This window comes from Pogona vitticeps, chromosome 5 (assembly GCF_051106095.1).
Source record: "Pogona vitticeps strain Pit_001003342236 chromosome 5, PviZW2.1, whole genome shotgun sequence".
NCBI lineage: Eukaryota > Metazoa > Chordata > Lepidosauria > Squamata > Agamidae > Pogona > Pogona vitticeps.
Window position 1 is genome coordinate 128,279,449 of NC_135787.1, and position 21,036 is coordinate 128,300,484.

General features: G+C 41.0%; 1 protein-coding gene across 3 annotated transcripts in view; it reads left to right on the top strand.

The window, feature by feature from the left end:
* The window catches only part of POT1 (protection of telomeres 1), a 119,233-nt gene that overhangs the window by 90,514 nt on the left and 7,683 nt on the right, over nucleotides 1–21,036 (top strand). For all 3 annotated transcript variants that reach the window (XM_078376742.1, XM_020797242.3, XM_078376743.1), the window contains 7 exons: nucleotides 659–741; nucleotides 1,731–1,772; nucleotides 5,282–5,438; nucleotides 9,593–9,798; nucleotides 15,834–15,969; nucleotides 17,179–17,273; nucleotides 19,423–19,514. In XM_078376742.1, the coding sequence (XP_078232868.1) occupies nucleotides 659–741; nucleotides 1,731–1,772; nucleotides 5,282–5,438; nucleotides 9,593–9,798; nucleotides 15,834–15,969; nucleotides 17,179–17,273; nucleotides 19,423–19,514 (811 nt within the window). The remainder of the gene's footprint in view (nucleotides 1–658; nucleotides 742–1,730; nucleotides 1,773–5,281; nucleotides 5,439–9,592; nucleotides 9,799–15,833; nucleotides 15,970–17,178; nucleotides 17,274–19,422; nucleotides 19,515–21,036) is intronic.

The window sequence follows — 21,036 nt, forward strand, 5'->3', positions numbered from 1 at the left end:
TAGCCACTTGTACAAATGGAACCATCTCTACCTTTAATTGGGGGCAATCTCGCTTGTGCCATAGCAACCTGAAGATCATGGGGGAGCTCCATAGGTAGAGCATTATACTCCAGCCCCTCCAAACAGGACAGTGACTTTTGCTTTCTCCTACATTTTCATTGCAAATGGTGCAATGAAAATGTAGGAGAAAGCAAAAAATCGCTTTCCCCCTCCTTTTTTTTTTTTTTTTTTTTTTTTGCAAAACGTGACGGGGGGAGCTGCTTTTTGCAACAAAAATGGAGCAGGAATTGCTTTCCCCCTCCACTTTCTTACAAAGAAAGAAATTTCAGGTTAGAAAAGTGGGGGAGGGTCTTATACACAGAAAAAATATGGCAACATGATTTTAGTCAGTGAGTCTGGAAACCATAAGCTTAGGAAAGTATTTGGCTGTAAACGGTGAAGGGGAGGGGTAAGGATTGCAACATGATCAAAGTCTGCCTTAATTGTACAGAGCCGTGTCTTCAGAACACACAGAGTGAAAGGAGGTGCACAAACATGTGGCTTTGGCCAGTGTTGGTTGAAATTGTGTCTGTCTTTCGGATAAACCTGGAAAGCTGTTGACTGATATGTACCTTTTTTTTATTTATTTGTTTGTTTTGCTTTTAAAAATAATTTGCAGATTTCTGGATTCTGTCGATTTGACAGCAAGTGAATACTCAGATGAATCATCTTCTCCAGAATTTGAAAATATTTACACTGCGTGTAAGCTTTTATTTTAATAGGCCTTTGTCTGTTTCACTTTGTAGGGATCATGCCTTCTTTCTTTCTTCCTTGTTTTGCTTAGCTACAAGTATTCAAGAGATCCCAGAAACATAACGTGTAAACAGTTGTTGACTGTTGTTTGGTTTCACCGCAGGTAACATTTGGATGAGAGCAACCGCATTGAGCAAGCAGGTTTTGCAGTTTTGTGCAGTATCACTTTCTCTGACACCTTCTTTGAAAGAGAATCCTAAAAATATATACAGATGATATGAGTCAAGCCAGATAGTTGCAACTTAAAATTAAAATTAAAGTTTATTTTATTATTTATTTATTTATTATTTTTACTTCACTTTTTTCCTCAAGAGGACACAAGGCAACTTACAGTATTAAAAGCAATAACATAAAAAGTAAAACAGACCCCCCCATTAAGCTGCCAGTTACCAAGAAAAAGCTTGCCTGAAGAGAAAGGGTTTTGTCTGCCTGGAGAGGGTCAACAAAGAAGGGGCCAGCCTGACTTCCCATGGGAGGGAATATCACAACTTGGGAGCAGTGAGAAAGAAGGCCTTTGAGTTGTTTAAGATGACTTTACATTTTAATGTTGGCTAAAATAGGTAATCATCATATGAATTATGGCAAGTCATATCTAAAATTAGTTTGATCAAGACTGTATAGGCTAAGCATTTAGGTTGGACAAAATCCATGGTTGTTATTACTCAGATATACTTATTGCAAATTCAGAACAATAAGCTAAGACCCAGTGGCTAGTTTTATTTAAACTAGACCCACTGGAATTCATTTAAGTGTTGGTTTAACAAATTCCATGTATCCTATGTATACTCCAGCTGGGACTAACAACTGGATTTAGACAAATATATTTTTGTTTTTATTTTGAAATTTGCAATGCTGTTCGTTTGTTCACTTTCTGTTCATAAAGAAATGTAGTAAGTGAAGAAAAAATATATAATTCCTTTTTCTTTTCTTTTTTTAAGTGGGAACCTGTTTGGAAAGATGCCAACAATTATCTGTTACAGGTAGGCACCTCAGATTCAGATTTCTGCGTTCTCTCAGGTCCATACAGTCAAGTCCTACTCACTTCCTTTCACTACAGTCTCTCCCACCCACCTGCCCAAGTGTCCATAAACCCCAAAGTCATTTCTGCAGATTGTGAAACCTCTGAAATGGTGGGTACAACATGAGGGACTGAGGTGGGACAGTACATCAGAAGACATGGAGAGCACCTTTTAGGAGCAGATAAGCTTTTCTTTTTACTTAGTACCTAACCTATGTGCACTTGAGCAAATTAATTTTTGTCATTATTCTTGGCTCGAAAAAGTATCTAAAGACATTTGAAAAGAAATCTTTTGAGATAAAACACTTTATAAATCTGTATTTAAATTATTTTTGATGCAGATTAAAAAGCAGATGAATGCAGAAACAGTCTTGGAAGTGAGCATTCACAAAAGAGACATGGTCTGATATAAACTGATTTATGTCAATATTCCTGCCTGTCAGACCAGCAGTTTAGGAGTGCAGGTGCTTTTAATTAGTTTGTCCTCTCTCTGGGGAAGAACAAGACACATAAATATCAAATATATACCACGGAAAGCATTAAAGATTCATTCAGTGAGTACAGTGATGCCTCAATTTACAAAATTAATCTGTGTTGGAACGGTGGCCATGACTCGAGATTTTTGTAAGTCGAAACAACATTTCCCATAGGAATGCATTGAAAGCCGATTAATCCGTTCCAGCTGTTTTTGGTTTTTATGTCGAGGCACTGTTCGTACATCGAAACATTCATTCCCATAGGAACTAATGCAAAGCCGGTTAATCCATCCACTACCACTAGGGGGAGAATTTTTCTTCTTTTAACCTAAGATGACTTAGGCTTAAAAAAAGGGCAGGAAAGGAGGGAGGGAGGGAACACCTTTTAAACAGAACACCTTTTAAACCAAGCCAAGCACCTTTTAGGTTAAAAAAGGGCAGGAAAGGAGGGAGAGAGGGAAGGAACAATGGGGAAAAGAGGAAAGAAAGAAGAAAGAAAGAAGGTCATCACTGGGGCACACAGACCCCTCAGACAAAGGTTTGTGCTGTTAAGCAGAAAAAGAGAAGAGAGAGAGAGAGAGAGAGAAGTCAATGGGAGGAGAGAGTTTGGAGTTTAAAACACATGCTAAACGAACACATTTTACAACACATTTTAAACCAAGCAACTTTTGAACAAAACACATTTTAAAACGAACCAAGAAACTTTTAAACCCACCTACCAACAACTCTTAAAACAAAAGAGAGGTCACTTAGCTTTCGATGTCTTCTGGAGGACATCATGGTGACTTCTGGCTGGAGGATGGTGAGATGGTCATCACTGTGAGGTAGAGGTCCCCTCCTCTGGGTCATCTTCTCCAGGGGTTCTCTGTCGCTGTCTCTTGGCTACAAACTCCATCCAGGTGAAAAATCTGTCCAGTTTTGTCTGTTTCATCCTGTGCTGCAGAATCTTTCTGAAATGGCTGACCACATCAACTCTGCCTGTCACAGTCCTGTTTGGGTGGTGCCTCTCAAAGAAGTCCTGGTACTTGTTGCATTTCTTGCAAATGGATTTTATCTCCTTGTTGCTAACCTGCGGTTCCTCTTCCTCAGCGGAAAGCTCCTCCACAAAAGCTTTCTGCTGCTCGGTTTGCAGTTCTGCAAGCTCTTCTGTCATCAACTCCTCTTTGTGGTCTTCAACCAGTTCCTCTACATCCTCTTTATCGACATCCAGACCCATGCCTTCACCCATGGAGATGATGTCCCTCACCACCTGTGCATCAGTCACTTCAGTGCTATTGTCTGTGGCACAATTTGGCCACAGTTTCCTCCAGGCTGAGTTCAAGGTCCGAGTTGTGACATCTTGCCAGTCCTTGTCAATGAGTCTGACACTGTGGAGGACATTGAAATGTGTCTTCCAGAACTCTTTCAAGGTCAAGGACGTCTCCTCAGTGATATTGAAGCACCTGGTGAAGAGTGCCTTTGTGTAGAGCTTCTTGAAGTTGCTGATCACTTGCTGGTCCATGGGCTGCAGAAGAGGTGTTGTGTTGGGGGGGAGGATGCCACTTCTCTTTTTGAACTGTTGAAACCACCCCCTGTTGGCTTTGAATTCTTGTGCTGCACTTCTGGGGGGGGGGGGGTTTCTTTCCATTAAGTCACTGTGCAGCTTCTTCACTTTTTCACAAATGATGGATTCACTGATGCTTTCCCCTTTCAGCTGTTCCTCATTCATTCACACAAGTAAAAGTTTTTCCACTTCTTCCATCAGCACAGACCTCCTCATGGGGGGGGGGGGAGACTTGAGTCTACAGTAAACTCCATTTTAAAGCCTGCCTGCCTGCATCAACAAGCACCACAGCCCCTCACAGAATATTTTCTGATTTTAAAACAGACTTTGGAGCCACATTTTAAACACACACATTTCAAAACTAAAGAGAGGTCATAGTACACAAACCCTAGAAGCCACAGAATCCAGCAACCATTATTTCAGCACAGAACTCCTCATCACAAAAAGAGAGCGTAGAGAGGGAGAGAAAATACGATTGGGGGGAGAGACTTGAGTCTACAGTACTCAATTTTAAAGCCTGCCTGCCTGCATCAACCACAGCTCCTCACAGAATATTTTCTGATTTAAAAAGAGACAGACCTTGGAGCCACATTTTAAACACACACACATTTTGTACACAAACCCTAGAAGCCACGGAATGCAAAAATAAATACTGTACTGTAAATAAATTTTACATTTTAAAATTATTGTACACTCTAATTTTCACATTTAATTTTAATTTAATATTTAATAAATCCACACTGCAAGACTTATCGAAGTACCGCCTAGCCGCCTAGAGTAATCTTAATTGATTAGATAGGCGGGATATAAATAAAATAAATAAATAAAATAAATAAATACAGAAACATAACCCCCACCTAACCCTACCCCCCACTAAGCTGCAAAAGACCCCTGTACAGTATATTCAGTGTACTCCACCAGAACAGGCAGTCTCTCTGTTTTAAAAAAGAAAGACAAAATTCCAAAAAAATTTAAAAAGCCAAAAAAAAAAAATACAGTCCGTACAGTTACAGTACCAGGCAGTCTGAAGACTCCGTATCCATTCTCTAACCGCTGGGACGAGCGAGGTAGCAGACAACCAGCCTCTTAGCTGGCCAACGGTTAACTGAAAGTTGAAATTTCGTGCTTTCCCCGCCTCTCCCATGATTTGTTTTGGTTTTGTCCATAAGTCGAATTTACACGAAAATTTCGACTTACAAAAAGCTCTGGCCACAAAAATTTTGCTTTTGACTTGCGGCCGGAACTTTTCATAAGTCGAAATTTTCATAAGTAGAGACGTTCCTAAGTCGAGGCACCACTGTATTTGCATCACATAGAAATGACAGAATAAATTGATACAGTTGGACAAATCAGCAACACTTTGCTTAAATGCATCCCTCCTATGATGATTGTCTCATTTCCCTTACATTTGCTCAAACTCCAAACATTTGGGATGTCATTAATATTTTACAGTGCTAACAGATCACCAGCATTTGGATGTGACAGCATTGAGTACTATTTTGAACAGCAGGATTCCCCAGCAGTTTCGTGTTAGAGCTAAACTGAGAAGATATGAACCAGTGAAGCTCCATCAGTCTGTTAAACTTCACTGTCCCAAGTGCAATTTATTGTAAGTTCCCTTTCTTGTAATTTGTGTTGTATGAAAGATGTTGCTTACAGACCATTGTCCCACTGAATTTTTGGATTCCTTACATCCTAAAATGTACAGCATTGTTGTGGGTGTTATTGTATTCTTGTTATTTTACATTGCATATATTATTTTTATATGTGTGTTATTGCTTAGAATAAATATTAGATCCTTGTCATCTAAATAGAAGTTAAATGCCTTTCTAGGTAAAGAGGATCATGTCAGCAACTTGAAAATGTAGTGTTGTTAAAATGCAGTAAAATGGCTTGATCCTGGTCAACTTATATTTCAGTATGCCTTTGGAAAAATAACTGATATTGCCATTTGCTTCCCTCTGAAGAATATTTACTTTGTTGTTTGATAGAAATATCTACAACCTTAGGCATAAAAACTGGTGAAACTGCAAGTGTTTCAAGGTGGTCCTTTATTCCATTATTTTCAGAAGGAGAGACTTTCATGTGCATATAAGTGTTTATATGGAAATTGAGTTTTAGCAGATTCTACTTCAAACCAACCTGTGTCATACCTGCCAGAGTGGCATATGGACAGAGCTGGCCCAAGACATTCTCTGGTCAATACAGAGGACAAATCCAGTTACTGTGAGTTGTGTCACTGTTCAAAGAGAATCAGATATCAATTGGTATAGTCAGTTATTTTTACTAGTACTCCCTCCATTTGCTTTAACTTTTTTCTGCTACCTTGAGTTGGGTTGCTTCTCCTAGAAGTCCTTCTCAGCTACTTTGGCTATTTCCGTACCAGATTTCTTTTTTTCCTGATACATTAGCTCCGGTTAGACAGTTGTGACTGCTTGTTTTGGTTCAGATCAAAACGTTCTTCGTGGCCTCTGTGAATACACACAATAGGGTTTTGACAGTGCCTGCACTGGTCCTCTTGGAATCTTCTAGAGCTTTTGTAGAAAAGTAACAAAGTTTAGAGTTGCCCCTGTCTCGCATGCTCCACCCACCTCAGCCTTCAGTTCCATTTTACCGCCTTTGGGCTTGTAACCTCTCGATCTTAGAGCTCTCTGATTTGACATATATTTCTGGATTACTACTACTGACGTGGACTCCCTCTGACTATTCAGTTTCTCTGTTGCCCTTAATAATAACAGACTGTTTGACTGTTCTTTGCTTCATGATTTGGACTTGGTATCATGACGCACTACAAACTAGACCTTCGGGCCAACCTTCATGACGCACTACAAACTAGACCTTCGGGCCAAGAAGGAGACAAGCTTTGGGAGAGCAGTGCTGACCTCTGTTCTACAGCAATGGTCCTCCTTCCGGAAGAGTGAGCTTGCTAGTCACCCTTTTGTGTGCATTCACAGAGGCCACGATGAAGAAAGACAGGTTACTTACCTGTAACCATGGTTCTTCAAGTGCACCTCTGTGAATTCATACATTCCACCCAGCCTCCCCACTATCCGTCACTGACTATGTCTTTGATAAGCTCAGACTATTGTGGCAGATAAATGGAACTGAAGGCTGATGCGGGTGGAGCATGTGCGATGGGGCAACTCTAAACTTTGTTACAAAAGCTCTAGAAGATTCTGAGAGGACCAGCACAGGCGGTGTCAAAACCATATTGTGTGAATTCAGAGGTCCACTTGAAGAACCATAGTTACAAGTAAGTAACCTGTCTGTTCCTTTGTTGCCCCTATCTCCAGCACAAGGGACCTTGATCTGAGTTGGTTGCACCTACTCACTTGGAGGTTGTGAGACTAATTCTGAAAAATCTGGATTCTAGGATAAAAATCTTATCTTCCTCTAGATGTCCACCTGGAAAGCTTTCACTTACTGGTTTAAGAGGAATAACGCTGATTGCTGCTGTTCCTATTCTTTTGAGCTTGTATGGACATGGGTTTCAACTTAACTCTCTTAAAAGATAACTAGCTGCACTTTCATCAGTGTTGTTGACAACTAGACCTATGTCAGTTCCTTCACATCTGTTCATGAAACTGGTTCTAAGACAGGTGCTTTTTCTGTCACCTCCCAACAGATTTCCTACTAGGAATTTGAACATTCTGCCAAGATCACCTTTCAGTCTTGGATAATAAGCAGTTGTCTCTCAAAGTAGCTTTTTGAGTAGGGAATGAGTTTGCATTTTTTTATGATGATTATCATGTGGTGCTACAATTAAATCCTTCTTTTGTATCTAAATAATTCATCTCTTTATGTGTCTCAAGATTTATGCTGCTTTCTTTTTTGCCCAAACCTGGATATATATTTTTGTCCAAACCTTGTACTTACAGTACATATTTCTAGCACTAGGTTCTTCTGAAAGTCAAATGTAGATGTTACCAATTTGATGAGAAAAACAAATTATCCTGTTACACCTTAACATGCTGGATTAAGACATGTATAAATGTAGTTTATGACTCAGCTAGTGCTGTTTCCCCAAAATTGGGCTGGACATTCAATTAGATCACTGGCAACATCAGTGGGTTTTTCTACAAATGCTTCTCTGCTTGAGATTTCTAGAGCTACAATATGGAGTATGCCCTTTTTGTTTCATATTACTGTATATTATAAGACAGATGAATTAATTCCTCTTGCTTCAAAATGTGTTTTCCATGTGATTGTTTTCAGTATTCCCTCTATTTATTAAGGAGTCTTGGGAATGCCCTGCAATGACTGGACTCTTCCTCTACAACATGGAATGTTGGTTACTTAGAGTGAGAGTGTTCTGAGATGGTACAGAAGAGCAATCCACACCCACCTTCATGGTGGTTAATATTTATTCTTCTCAATCAATTCAGTTGGCTGTTCATGTGGTTCCTCAGCAGTTTCAGTCTTTATCTCTTTCTTCTATTAGACTGTTTTCTATGATGTTTTTGACAGTGTTTTTTTTAGTTACTGGCTCTTGCATTGCTTGAATGTATGAGAAAACTAAAAGGAGAAGTGGATCAGCGAGCAGTGTCATTTAAAAGAACTGAGTGTACTTTTTTTCTTAAAATATAATATTCCTGAATGCTTTGATCCTGGATAGCATCTAGGGCTTAAACTGCTTTAACCTGTATTTTCTTTTTTCCAGGCCCATATAAATTTCTACTACCTTCATTTCACTTGTCAGCACCAAGATCCCCTAAAGGATTCTTGATGGTCAAACAGAGAGGGTCCAGGCGTATGTGCACTCCTAATTAGCTGAGCAGAGTCCGGGCAACCCAGCCAGGCAGTGACACAAACCCTTTTCCACAAGTCTGTTCTAATAAGTAATTAAGAGAGAGGGGGAAAAAAAGATAAAATCATGAGCTTTGGAGTCTGCCAGGACGAACAAAGCTCAGGCAAAAAGGCCTCTAGTAGCATTCTGTGGCCCTTCTATTATTCTGGAAGCAGGCTCAGCAGATTTGCTGTTCAAGAGACCAAACTTTGGATTTTAAGAATAATTGTTTTATTAGAAAAACAAAGTATTTAGAGTTATTCAGTTTGTTGCATAAGCAAAGCATAAGTAACATTTCCATAAGGCATTGCAGTTAGAATCTTAACAAATTCCATCTAACAAAAATGAAATAAAGGTTCTAAAAAGCTGCTTGGAAGGCAGGCAAGGCATAACCCCCCTTCCTCTGTTCTTTCTCTAAACTACATCTTAGCAAAACACTAAAAACTGGCATCTATAACTCAATCCTCCATTCTAGTTCCTAATTCTCAGATCAGGTCTAGTCAAGTCTCCAGTTTTTTATTCCTGTCCACATCCTCCATTTTCTTCCTTATTGGTACTGCCCTTCTTCTCCATTCTTCCAAGATGTTAACCAATAGGCGTAAAGGACAGTCTCCCCTCACCACGCCTCCAGTTCCCATGAGAAGTACTGTACAGGTGTTGTTTTCCCATCTCCTCGTCTTGGGTCTTGATGTCTTGGCTCCTTATCATCTCAGGACAAGGCTGCTTACATAGAACTTTCCATTCACCTCATGGAGAAAACATTCTCATGGCACAAAATCATGCTAACACAGAACCAATATGGATTCTTTCTACAACTTTCCATGACTACATATCCCATTCATAATTCACATTTTAATCTTAATGATCTATACCATGACATCACTGTTTTTAATTTTTTTGTTTACTAGGGTGCCTTATTTCAGTTCAAAACATTGTGTTGAGTACCCTTTAATATTGACTTCTTAACTTTTTTTCAGACAAGAGATTCCTGGTGGTGCTGAGATTGACTTAGTTCTACGAGAAGCTTCACTTTCACGTTCAAATCCAGATTTACAGAATGCATCCTTCTATGAATCTGCTGTGTGGGAGTCTGAAAACGAGGAACAGCGACATGTTACAGTTCATTTTGTAAAACATGATGATCTTCTTCAAGAAGCAGGAGACAGTTTGATTCTCATAGAAGGTTAGCTAATTCAACTAAGTATATTTGATAGCATATTATCAATAGTAGGCCATAATCCTTGTGAAGAGATCCAGGACTTAAATCCAGGAAGCCAAGTTGAGAGCATCTGGGTAAGAATTAAGGGGAAGACAAACAAGAGAGATGTCATTGTGTTTTCGATGTGATTGGATCCTCCCTGGGAAGCTGGGCTGAGGGTGAAGGCCAGGTATGTTTGAATGGCTGTTTTGCTGCGGGGTTTTTTTTCTGGGCTTTCTTTTTGTCTCCTCACCACATGGCCTGGGGTTGGGACTTTCTGATTTAAAAGAGCGTGTCTCAAATTCTATCTCTGGCCTTAATATGGTAAATAGGAAAGCCAATTAGATTTGCATAAGCCTGGGAGGCAGGAAAGTTTTAAGGGTCAGATCATACTTTCGCACTATTAAAGAGCAGGCCAGGTAGGTGGGGCTCGTCAGCCATGGAAGGCAGCCCATCTGGAAGAAGGAAAACTCCGATTTCAAACCTCCACTGCCTTGTGGCTATATCCGCTCATGGAAAAGGCTTCAGGAGTTAACCTAGAGGCAAAATCCGGAGCTGGAGTCCCGAAGGCAGCTCGTGTCGTTCTGCCAACTCCTGCGACGTTGCTGGAACCAGTCGTATTGGCTCTTGCCTTTCCATTGGACCATTTCAGCAATGTGGAGAGGGGGGATCTGCTGCTTGGGTAACAGCTTATCCTCCATATTACTTTACCCGGGCTTCATGCTCTGGAGAGGACACTCCTCGATTCAGAGCATGTTACCATAGTCTCTCGAGACTGAAGGATGCCTAGAGAGGATCCCCCAAGCCAGCCTGCAGAGTTGGATGATGCCTTCCTAGAGCAGAGGCCACACATTCAAAAGGGAGAGATGCAGTAGTAATGGGAGATTTCAACTATCCCGATATATGTTGGCAGTCAAACTCTGCCAAGAACATGAGGTCCAGCAAATCCCTCACTTGCCTTGCAGATAATTTCATGGTTCAGAAGGTGGAAGAGGCAACAAGGGGATCAGCTATTTTAGATCTGATCGTAACCAACAGGGATGACCTTGTTAATGGGGTTGCGGTGGTGGGACTCTTAGGTGGGAGTGACCATGCTCTCTTGGAATTTATTATAGAGTGGGAAGCCAAGTACAGCCAGACACACATTCTAGACTTTAAGAAGGTCAATTTCAGTAAACCTAGGGAATTACTGGCTGTAATTCCACAGACAAAGATACTGAAAGAGAAGGGAGTTCAGGATGGATGGGAATTTCTTAAAAGGGAGATACTAAAGGCACAATTTAAAAGTATTCCAATAAGAAGGAAAAACGGGAGATGTCTGAGGAAACCAGAATGGTTGACTAAAGAACTTTCAACTGAACTAAGTGTTTAAAAAAACATGTATAAGAAATGGAAAAATGGGGAAAACACCAATACAGTGGTGCTTCGACTTACGAACTTAATTGGTTCCGGAAGATGGTCGTAACTCGAAATGGTTGTTACTCGAAGCACCATTTCCCATAGGAATGTATTGAAATGCAATTAATCCATTCGGACCAAAGAAAAAATCACACACACACCCCCCAAAAAAAACACTGAAAGTCTCCTCCAGCACCACAATTCAAAAGGATAAATTCTTCAGCAGTCAGCCTTCTTTATGGTCCAGCTCTCACTTCCATACATCGCTACTGGAAAAACCATAGCTTTGAGTATGCCAGACCTGGGCAAAGTGTGGCCTGCGGGCCACATACAGCCCGAGAACCGCTCCTGTCCAGTCCGCTGGTCGTCACTCCAGTCCGGCCCACCCATCGCTGCTCCTGTCCAGTCTGCCCCGTCGCTGCTGAGTGAGCCGGAGCTCCGGCTCCAGTCACCATCATGGCAGTAAGCAAAACTCGTGCTACCCGACGCTGGGATCTTGCAAGTTTTGACTGTTACCCTTGAGCTGCAGGCTGCGGAGCCTGTGGCTCAAGAGGCCGGAAGCAATCTTTGCACAGGTGACGTGATGACGCATCACGTTGCCTGTGTGGGATAGAAGACAGTCGGAGAGGAAGGCTGCAGAGGAACGGAGGACAGATGAGTTAGCTCAAAGTTGGGGTTTTTTTTCTCCCCCCCCCCAACGGTGAACAAATTACAACACTCACATAGTTAACTCCCTAAAAAGTTTAGGGAGTTAACTATATCAGCCTTGTAGTTCGTTTACCGCTGGGCCTCACCCAATGAGGGCCTATTACTACCCACAAATTGAGGGCCTATTACTACCCACCCACAGTTCAGATTTTTCATGTCTTTCCCTATAGAAATTAATTGCCCACTCCTGGACTATGTGAACCTTTGTCAGCAAGGTGATGTCTCTACTTTTTAAGATGCTGTCTAGGTTTGTCATCACTTTACTCCCAAGAGGCAGGCGTCTTTTAATTTCGTGGCTGCTGTCACCATCTGCAGTGATCATGGAGCCCAGGAAAGTAAAATCCATCACTGCCTCCATATCTTCCCATTCTATTTGCCAGGAGGTCATGGGACCAGTGGCCATGATCTTAGTATTTTTTATGTTGAGCTTCAGACCTTTTTTTTTTTTTTTTTTTTGCACTCTCCTCTTTCACCCTTATTACGAGGTTCTTTTTCTTCCTCACTTTCTGCCATCAGAGTGGTATCATCTGCATATCCAGCAATCTTAATTCTGGTTTGGGATTCCTCCAGTCCAGCCTTTCACATGATTTAATCTGCATATAAGTTAAATGTGAAAGTTAAATGTAAAAGAGTGAAATACTAACAAATAAATCAGAACTTTTTAATATATAAAGCTTTTCATGTAATCTAAATTTGATTCCAGTTGTAGTTAAATCCAGGTTTTTTTCCCTTCCAGCTGGGTATAGTATATGCTACAATGTCTATCATATTGTTTTTAACTTAACCATCCTCTGGATGTCAGTATTTTCACATAGATAAAAACTAAATTAGCATGAAAAAGTAGTAGAGCAGCCAAAATACTACGCTGTTTGCCCACTTTACAGAGCTATTTAAGTTCTAATGTAATGTGTGGTAGATTCTCAAGAAGACAGGTAACTCAGCTTCGTTTTGCAACATGCATTATACAAAATATCCTCAGTGGAATGTGTCCATCTACTTTTGTTGGAATTTTTTCAAGAAGAATGAGAAAAATCACTCCTCAAACTTCATGCTAGCAGAAAGTAGAAATATATTATGATTTTATAGTTATGTGGGGACAGCTAGAAACTGGTTCAACTGGATCTTTTAGTGTCTTGTAATATCATTAATTGTGGGGTCAGTTTGGAATTCTTGATGGACATTGGTATAGTTGCTGTGATGGCTTATAGACAGTACGTGTAAACATGGGACTGTATGTTTTCTTGGCTCCATGGTCATTAGCATTCATGTTTCATTAAGGCCACATCTGTTGTTCAGCAGATACATGGAACAACTAGAAGAAGTCATCTAAGGTTTCAGGGAGCAATGGCACCAGTATGAACATGGCACAGTGTTAGCTTGCTTTTTCATTTGTGTCCATGGAAAGTTTTGAGTCACGCTCTGTGATCTGTGTAGGACTGCATGTTGACTAAACAATCACATCCAGACAAAATGCAAGTAATTACAGTGGTGCCTCGCTTAGCGATGTTAATCCGTGCAGAAAAAATTGCTGCTAAGCGATAACATCGCTAAGAGAAAATAAAAAGCCCATAGAAACGCATTAAAACACGATTAATGCATTCCTATGGGCTAAAAACTCACCTTTAAGCAAAGATCCTCCATAGGGGCGGCCATTTTCGGTGCCTCTTAAGTGAGGAAACACAGCGGGCGGTAATTTTGTTTACCCGACGGCCATTTTGAAACCGCCAATCAGCTGTGCGAAAATGGGGGCTTTGCGATGATTGCTTCCCTGCGATCATCGCAAAGTGAAATTTCCCCATAGGGACCATTGCAAAGCAATCGCTTCTGTGATGGGAAAAAATCCATTGCAAAGCGATTTCATCCCTGTACAGAGTGATCGCTATGCAAGGCACCACTGTATGTCAGAAGGGGAGGCTGCTTTGTAAAGGGGAGTTGGATCTGTTCTTCACAAGCTTGTATTCTGGCCATGGTAGGAGTTGCACTTTCTTGCTTCTGAATAGGCAAGTGGTAGATGTACCTAGAAATGTCTTCTCCCAGCATTGCAAGCTGCAGCATGTTCTAAAGAATGCTGAGCTTGCCATAGGTAGGTAATTGTTTGTCAATGAAAGATTAAAAAACTGTAACATGCTGTACATGAATCTGCCTCTGAGAAGTGTCTGGAAACTTCAGTTACAGCACCAAATACAGTGGTACCTTGACTTACAAACTTAATCCATTTTGAAACAACATTCGCATATCGAAAAGTTCGTAAGTCGAAGTACCATTTTCCGTTGAAATGCATGGGAACAGAATTAATCTGTTCCAGCATTTCAAAAGGGAAAAAGGCAGGGGGAAAGGGCTGGAAATTCCAATTTCCCACCCTTTCTCCCTGTTTTTTGGCTTTGGAGCTCTCAAAAGGGTTTGATCCAATGTCAGGAGGAAAGCCCTTTGAGAGCTCCAAAGGTGCCGATTGCGGCAGCGGGGACCCCCAGGGAGGTCTCCCAGGGCTTGTCCACCACCATGGGGAGATTCAAAAATGTTTGGGGGTTGCTTTGCTGCTTCGGGTACTGGATGCCTTGACTGTGCTTGTTGCAGTCATGGGTGGGCGTGTCGCACTCATGCGCATGAGCATGACACGCCCCTCCACGAGTGTGACATGCCCCTCCACGAGCACAGCATGCCCACCCGAAGCGTGAGGGTGCCCATCCCCCACCCTGCACACAGCCTGCACCCCCAACCATTTCGCGGACCCAAAAAGGTTGGGGACAGCTGCCATAGGACACCTGTGGAGAGATGCCTCTGTGGCTATCCATACAAAATTAGTGCCCTTAAGAAAAAAACACAGCTGTGCTAGGCCAGCACAGATTGCATAAAAAGAGGCAAAAAAACAACAACAACCCTCTTCTGGTTTTTAAAAGTCCATGACACGGAGCAGGAGGTACTGTGATTTTGCACAGCTTGCACAAGTTACACAATTTGTGTTAAACTAACAAATTGATAGCATTGAAAAATAATTTCTTCGTCTTGTGGGGTGAGGAGAAGAAGAATCAGTTCCTTGTCCTTGCCTATGAGGATGTGGCGAGCAAGGTCTTACGGTCTCAGCAGGGACACACAACTAGGTGTTCGCCACAACTGTGCCTGTGGGTTGTGTTTCTGTGTTCTAGGAGATTCAGCAGACCCTTTCCTTTGTGAGTGTAAAAGGCACATTAACATACTCTTGCCTACACTCACTTTCTCAATTGTTATTTCTCTTGATGTTGTTTGCTCTTGATATTTTGCTGCTTTGGGATTTTTATCTTGTGTTGTTAACACAGAATTTGTTTTGTTGCTTTAATGATGTTTGCTTAGATAGCTCCTCTGAAGGCTGTTTTTAGATACAGAACACAAATCATCATGTAAATAAATAAATAAATGCCCTCCCTCCCTTCCCCCCCCTCACTTTCAGAAGTTTGGCTTGTGTTGTGTTTATTATGATTCTGCCTTATTTACTGGTTTCAAGAATACATATCAGTGTGCTATTCCTGCTATAATGCAGGCTGCTAACTTGTGTGCACCCTACAAGGGAAAGGCCACAAGGGAAAGGGGAAAACTGATGCCCCTCAGTGATTAGATAAGTTTTTGGACAACAGTTTGCTGAATCTCCCTGACAAATGACCATTGGTGGGTCGGTAATTTGGGAGCAGTAGTCCAAAAGGTACTTTTTTTCTCAAGGACTGGACGAAGTCTTATTATAATCTTAGAACTGCGAATTTGGAAGGGACCCTATGGAACATCAAGTCCAGTCCCTGTCAGGGTATCAGAAAGTCCTGTAACTCTGCTTAGTAAGATACCAGATCTGCAGCGAATCCTGTTTTCATTGTGTTGTTTTGCTTCACAGTATTAATCCATGTAAATATAGCTATGTGATTTTTTTTAAAAAAAATTATTTTCAATAGGTGGGATCCTAAAAGAAATTTTGAAGCTCTCCAAAAAATTTAAAGCCATTATACCTGTGAGGTCCACAGAGGACAGTCTTGTGTTACTAGATCCTTCAGTTCCATTTTTTTGGCAAAGGAATATGCAGTACTTTGGGTAAGTCTCTAAAACAAAGGAGGAAGAAAGAGTAGCCTACAGTGAATAGGTATGTGTAAATTTGGTTTCCCTTGATTACTCAGCTTCTGATGCCAAAACCTCTGATTAGTAGTTCAGTATTGAAAAATTGTATTGGTTGCCTCCCTAGCAAAACCTGACATTTCACAGGAATCAAACAGTAATTGCATATTGTCATTTTCACAATTTTGTTGTTGCTGTTCTTGATATTGCCCATTACATTGAATAAGTGTATTTCATCGAGCTGATTATTGACAAAAATATTAACATTTTGTAGAAGAATCAGCCATCGTTTTATGTACTTGTGTGTCATCAAGTTACTTGCATCATATAGTGACTATAATAGGTTTTTTGAGATATGTGAGACATTTAAAGACTGGTTTGCCACTTACTGTTCTGAAATTAGTGCTTCTCATTTTTAATGTACTGTATTTTTCCATGTATAAGATGCTACTTTTTCCTAAAATCATTACACTAAAAATTGAGGGGTGTCATATACACAGAAGTAAGCTGAGGAGAGAACAAAACTGCTCGTACCTTACCTCTATAAACGGACTTCCTTCAGTCACAAGGCTTGGCTTCCTACAGTCAGGAGACTTCGCTTCCTTCAATCACAAATCTTATGGAACTGATGTCAGCTCATACTGAATAAACCAATTGGAACACACCTTGTTGGAGATGGAGCCTGTAGGCTCAGATGCAACAGGGACTTGTAATGTCCGAGCGTTCTGAGCCCAGGTGCTGAATACTGAAAGCTAAGATTTCTTAATTTGGGGTTAGAAAAGTGGGGGGGTGTCTTATACATGGAGGTGTGTTATACATGGGAAAATATGGTATTTAATTGCTGTTCAATATGACTCACTGGCTGGAACTTGCAACTAGAAGAGACATAGTGGGGGTCAGGTGAGTCATCTCCTCCATAAGTTCTATTGATTCAATGGGCCAACTCTAGTTTTGACTCGCAATTGAATTTCTGCCACTGTTTTTAATTGTGTCTATTTTTCTACCATGTGCAAACTTCTTTGGATGTGTTCATTGGGAGAAAAGTCGCATAGAAATGGAATAAATCAGTAGTCAGAACTGGGCTGATAAAGCATGTCATATAAAGCATCTGCAGTGTGCTCATGGTTGATTTCAGAACACCTGGATACACTTAAAAGGTCATATCAGTCATATTGTTTTGTGTGCTAGGTGTAAACACTGTTCAGATCCAAAGCCAATGTCAAGCCTGAGCTCCCTTGCTGCAGAAGAAGACCCATCATGGAATTCTATGGCAATAGCCCAAGGTTGGCTTATCCTTTTCTACCTTTCATTAGTATTACAGTTTTATTTAGATACCTGTGTAACTGGAGACGGTTGAAGGTTCCCAACCTCTGCTCCAGATGGTGAGATTATAGCAGTGCCTTAGTACAGCACACTTAGAGAATGCATTGTCTCCCATTCAGCAATCGCCCTTTTAGGGGCTTTGAATTTGAGCAGACAAAAGAAGTTCTGCCTTCTTTCCTGCACTCATTTTGTTCTCTTGAATGCAGTGCATCCTTGAAAATAATACATCAGAGTGACACACACAGGAGCTTTCTGTTGCCCTTCTGCAAAACTCTGTAAATGACAGCAACAAAAATGAAATTAGAAAGGTGTATGCAAAATTTGTCCTTTCCTCCTCCCTTGCCTGCCAAGACAGGACCACTGTTTTCTCATGAAAGCTGGAGGTGACTTTGCAGAACTCCAGTTTGCAGGCACATTTGAGAAATGTTTGCCTTATATTAACATGGGAGATGGGTGAAGTGTCATTCTTTCACAATTAAAAAGCCCAAACCTTGCTACATCTTTCAACAGTAAGCTTTGTTTCAGCTAAAACTGTATATGAGAACTGTATTGTATTATGTAGCCCAGGTCTCAGGGATAATTCTGGCCTGGAGTCAGGGCAGAGCAGCCAAGGCACTGCTTAAACTGACTGGCGAGATTGGGGTGAGGGAGTGGGGCAGACTGTTGTGGAAGACAGAAGGAAATAAAACTAGACATGCAGTCTTCTGAACAGTTTTTCACCAAAATGCTAGGAAACTCAGCAGGAATTTTTGTCACCAACAAAACCAGTGTGAAGCTGGACTGAAGAAGCATGAGTATCTGGCAGCGTATGTCTTCATTAAGCTCTGCATTAAGAAATTAAGCCATGCACTATAAATGGATGATGCAAAGTGTTAGTAGGGGGTTAGTATGATACATGGGGGGGCAGGATCCTCTACAGGGAATTATTGGTTCTTCTTCATGGCCTCTGTGAATCCACACAAATGGGTTTTGCTGTGTCTGCGCAGGACTTCTCGGAATATTCTAGAGCTGAAAAACATGTTAGTAGCACGTTGGTTACAGGTAACTAACCTTTCTTTTTTTACTGAAGAACCAGTAGCATTTTGCCCACTGACTTCATTAGAAATCCAACTGGGCACAACAAAATGGATTTATTGTATGCTGCCAAAGCTGCAGTTGCATAGCAGTCCGTTATTAAAAAGGTTTTTTATATCCTACTCCTACACTAGATTAAAACTACTGAGGCCATCTTATGTGCGAGTGCTTTGGAGCAGCTTCCAGAGCAATATGAGTTATTCTGATAAAGAACATTATGAAATAATTGTTTGTATTTCAGGTAGATAAGCAAGACTGTACTTAATACACTTGTGTTAATTTACATGGCTATACCTACAGCATGGTGTCACTTAGATAAATTGTTTGTATCATTCTGCAGTGTAATTGTGCACATGTAGTGTGCTCTTTTCCCCTCGGCTGAGAGCTCTTCATTTACCCTGTGACCACCTGCCATGCAGTCCCCCAATTTGTGCAACCCCCTAAGTCCATACATTTGATTTTATAGGGGGGGGGAGGAAGAGATCCAGAAGAATCATGACTCCAGAGACTCAGTATTCCTTTTTCAACTTTCCCATATGCAAGGTGATTTTTTAAGCAGTTATGACTTCACAATTAAATAAGAAGTGAGCATCTTAGAAAAAATCCCATAGGGCTCTAACGACAGCAAGGGTGGGAAATCTGCAACCTTAGTCCAGATTCCACATAGCCCTCAACCTGATTTCACATGTCCCCTGCAAGTGACTTGTACAAGATCTCTGACAAAAATGATCTGCTTCTTTCCCAACCATTTGCTGGCAGGGAAGAAATGAGGCAGAAAAGTAAAAAAAAGTGGAGGCCTCAATTACTTTGGCCCTGACCCCAGTGTGTACTGCATAATAGATTATCCTCAGGGAGGTGTATGTACTTTTTACCAAAGAAAAGGTTGATCATCCCCATTTATCAGCAGTGACAAATCAGAAGACTGGAATGTGTTTATCTTTTCTGTCTCTCAAATTGTATTTTAAAATGTGGAACTTTAATTTTATTGCCCTTAGTTACTGAATAATCTCTGAATATCTATGCTGTTTTCTTTAGCTTTAGGAGTTGTACCCCTCCAATATGTCTTTGTGATGAAGTTTGTGCTGGATGATGGAACTGGAACACTGGATGTGTATCTTATGGACTGTGTAAGAGACGAGAGCATGCTGCTCTTAAAATATTTAGCTTGGAATGTAAATGTGTGCTGGTAGAAGTTCTCTAACATAGTAGAGAAGATAGAAAGAACTGTACATTTATCAAAAATGCATTGGTTAACTATGTGTAAAATTGGTCAGAACAGACGTATCCCAACCTTTAATTTTAATGAAAATTACAAGTACTGTATGTTACATTGCTTCATGAGAGCTGGCCTGGGAGTTAGCACCATTATTAAGAATAACTGTGAGTATATAGGCAGAAGGTCCCCAGGTTCAATCTCTGTAATTTCTGAGTAGACCTGGGAAAGAATTCTGCCTGAGAGGCTAGAACACCATCTGTAGACAGTGTTGACAAAACTGAGTTGGACAGACTAATAGTCTGATGTGACACAAATCAGCTTCCTTTGTGAAGCACTTTCTACCAACCTCTCTGCCAGCTGCAGCTTCTAGGGCCTGGCTATATTCTTGCTGGATAGTTGCTTTGCCTAATACTTGAACTCCAGTTGCTGTAGCTAGCATTCACCATTTTAATTCTTCCCCAGTGCATATATGGCCTCAGAGAATTCTGGAATTACAGTGGTGCCCCGCATAGCGACGATAATCCGTTCCGAAAAAATCGTCGCTATACGGATTCGTCGCTATGCGGGGCAAAAAAGCCCATAGGAACGCATTAAAAGACATTTAATGCATTTCTATGGGCAAAAATCTCACCGTTCTGTGGAAATCCTCCATGCGGCTGCCATTTTCGCTGCCTGGTAAGCGAGGAAAGGGCGTGAAAACACTGCGGGCGGCCATTTTCTTTACCCGGTGGCCATTTTGAAACCGCCGATCAGCTGTTTTTAAAACATCGCTATGCGAAAATCGGTAAGCAAAACACTTACTGATCATCGCAAAGCAATGTTTTACCATCTAAAACATCGTTATGTGATTGCTTTTGTGATCGCAAAAACTCAATCGCTATGCGGATTCGTTGTTAAACTAATCACTCATTATGCGGGGCACCACTATACGTTGTTCTAGTGTTACAATACAGAAGCATTGTAAGGAAATGATGGGTACCACCTTGCCATTAACTCCTATCTTCTGTCTGCTATTACTTTGCCTGCCTGCCACTATAATCCCTACACTGAGGGCAAAAGCAACCCATTGCACATACCAGTGTGGGTGAGAACGCCCACCCCACCAAGTGGGAGAGATTCACTGAGAAGTTGTCCTGAGAGTCATTACTTTAATGTTGCTCTCAGTGAATTTACATTGACCATCTGAGAGGAAGGCTGTTTTGAAAGATGGATGCTAGAAAGTCTCACCACAAATTAAAAAAATAAAGGAACGGAAGAAAAGAGGTTACTTACCTGTAATTTAGATTTAGAAGAACGCATAATAAATACCTTTGCTTTCTCCCCCCCCCCCCCAGTTAAAGTTGGAGTTTTCAGACAAAACCTGGGATTGTATGAACATTTTTACCATATTTGGGAGTGTGGAATCTCTAATTAGAGGTTTAAGCAACACTAAA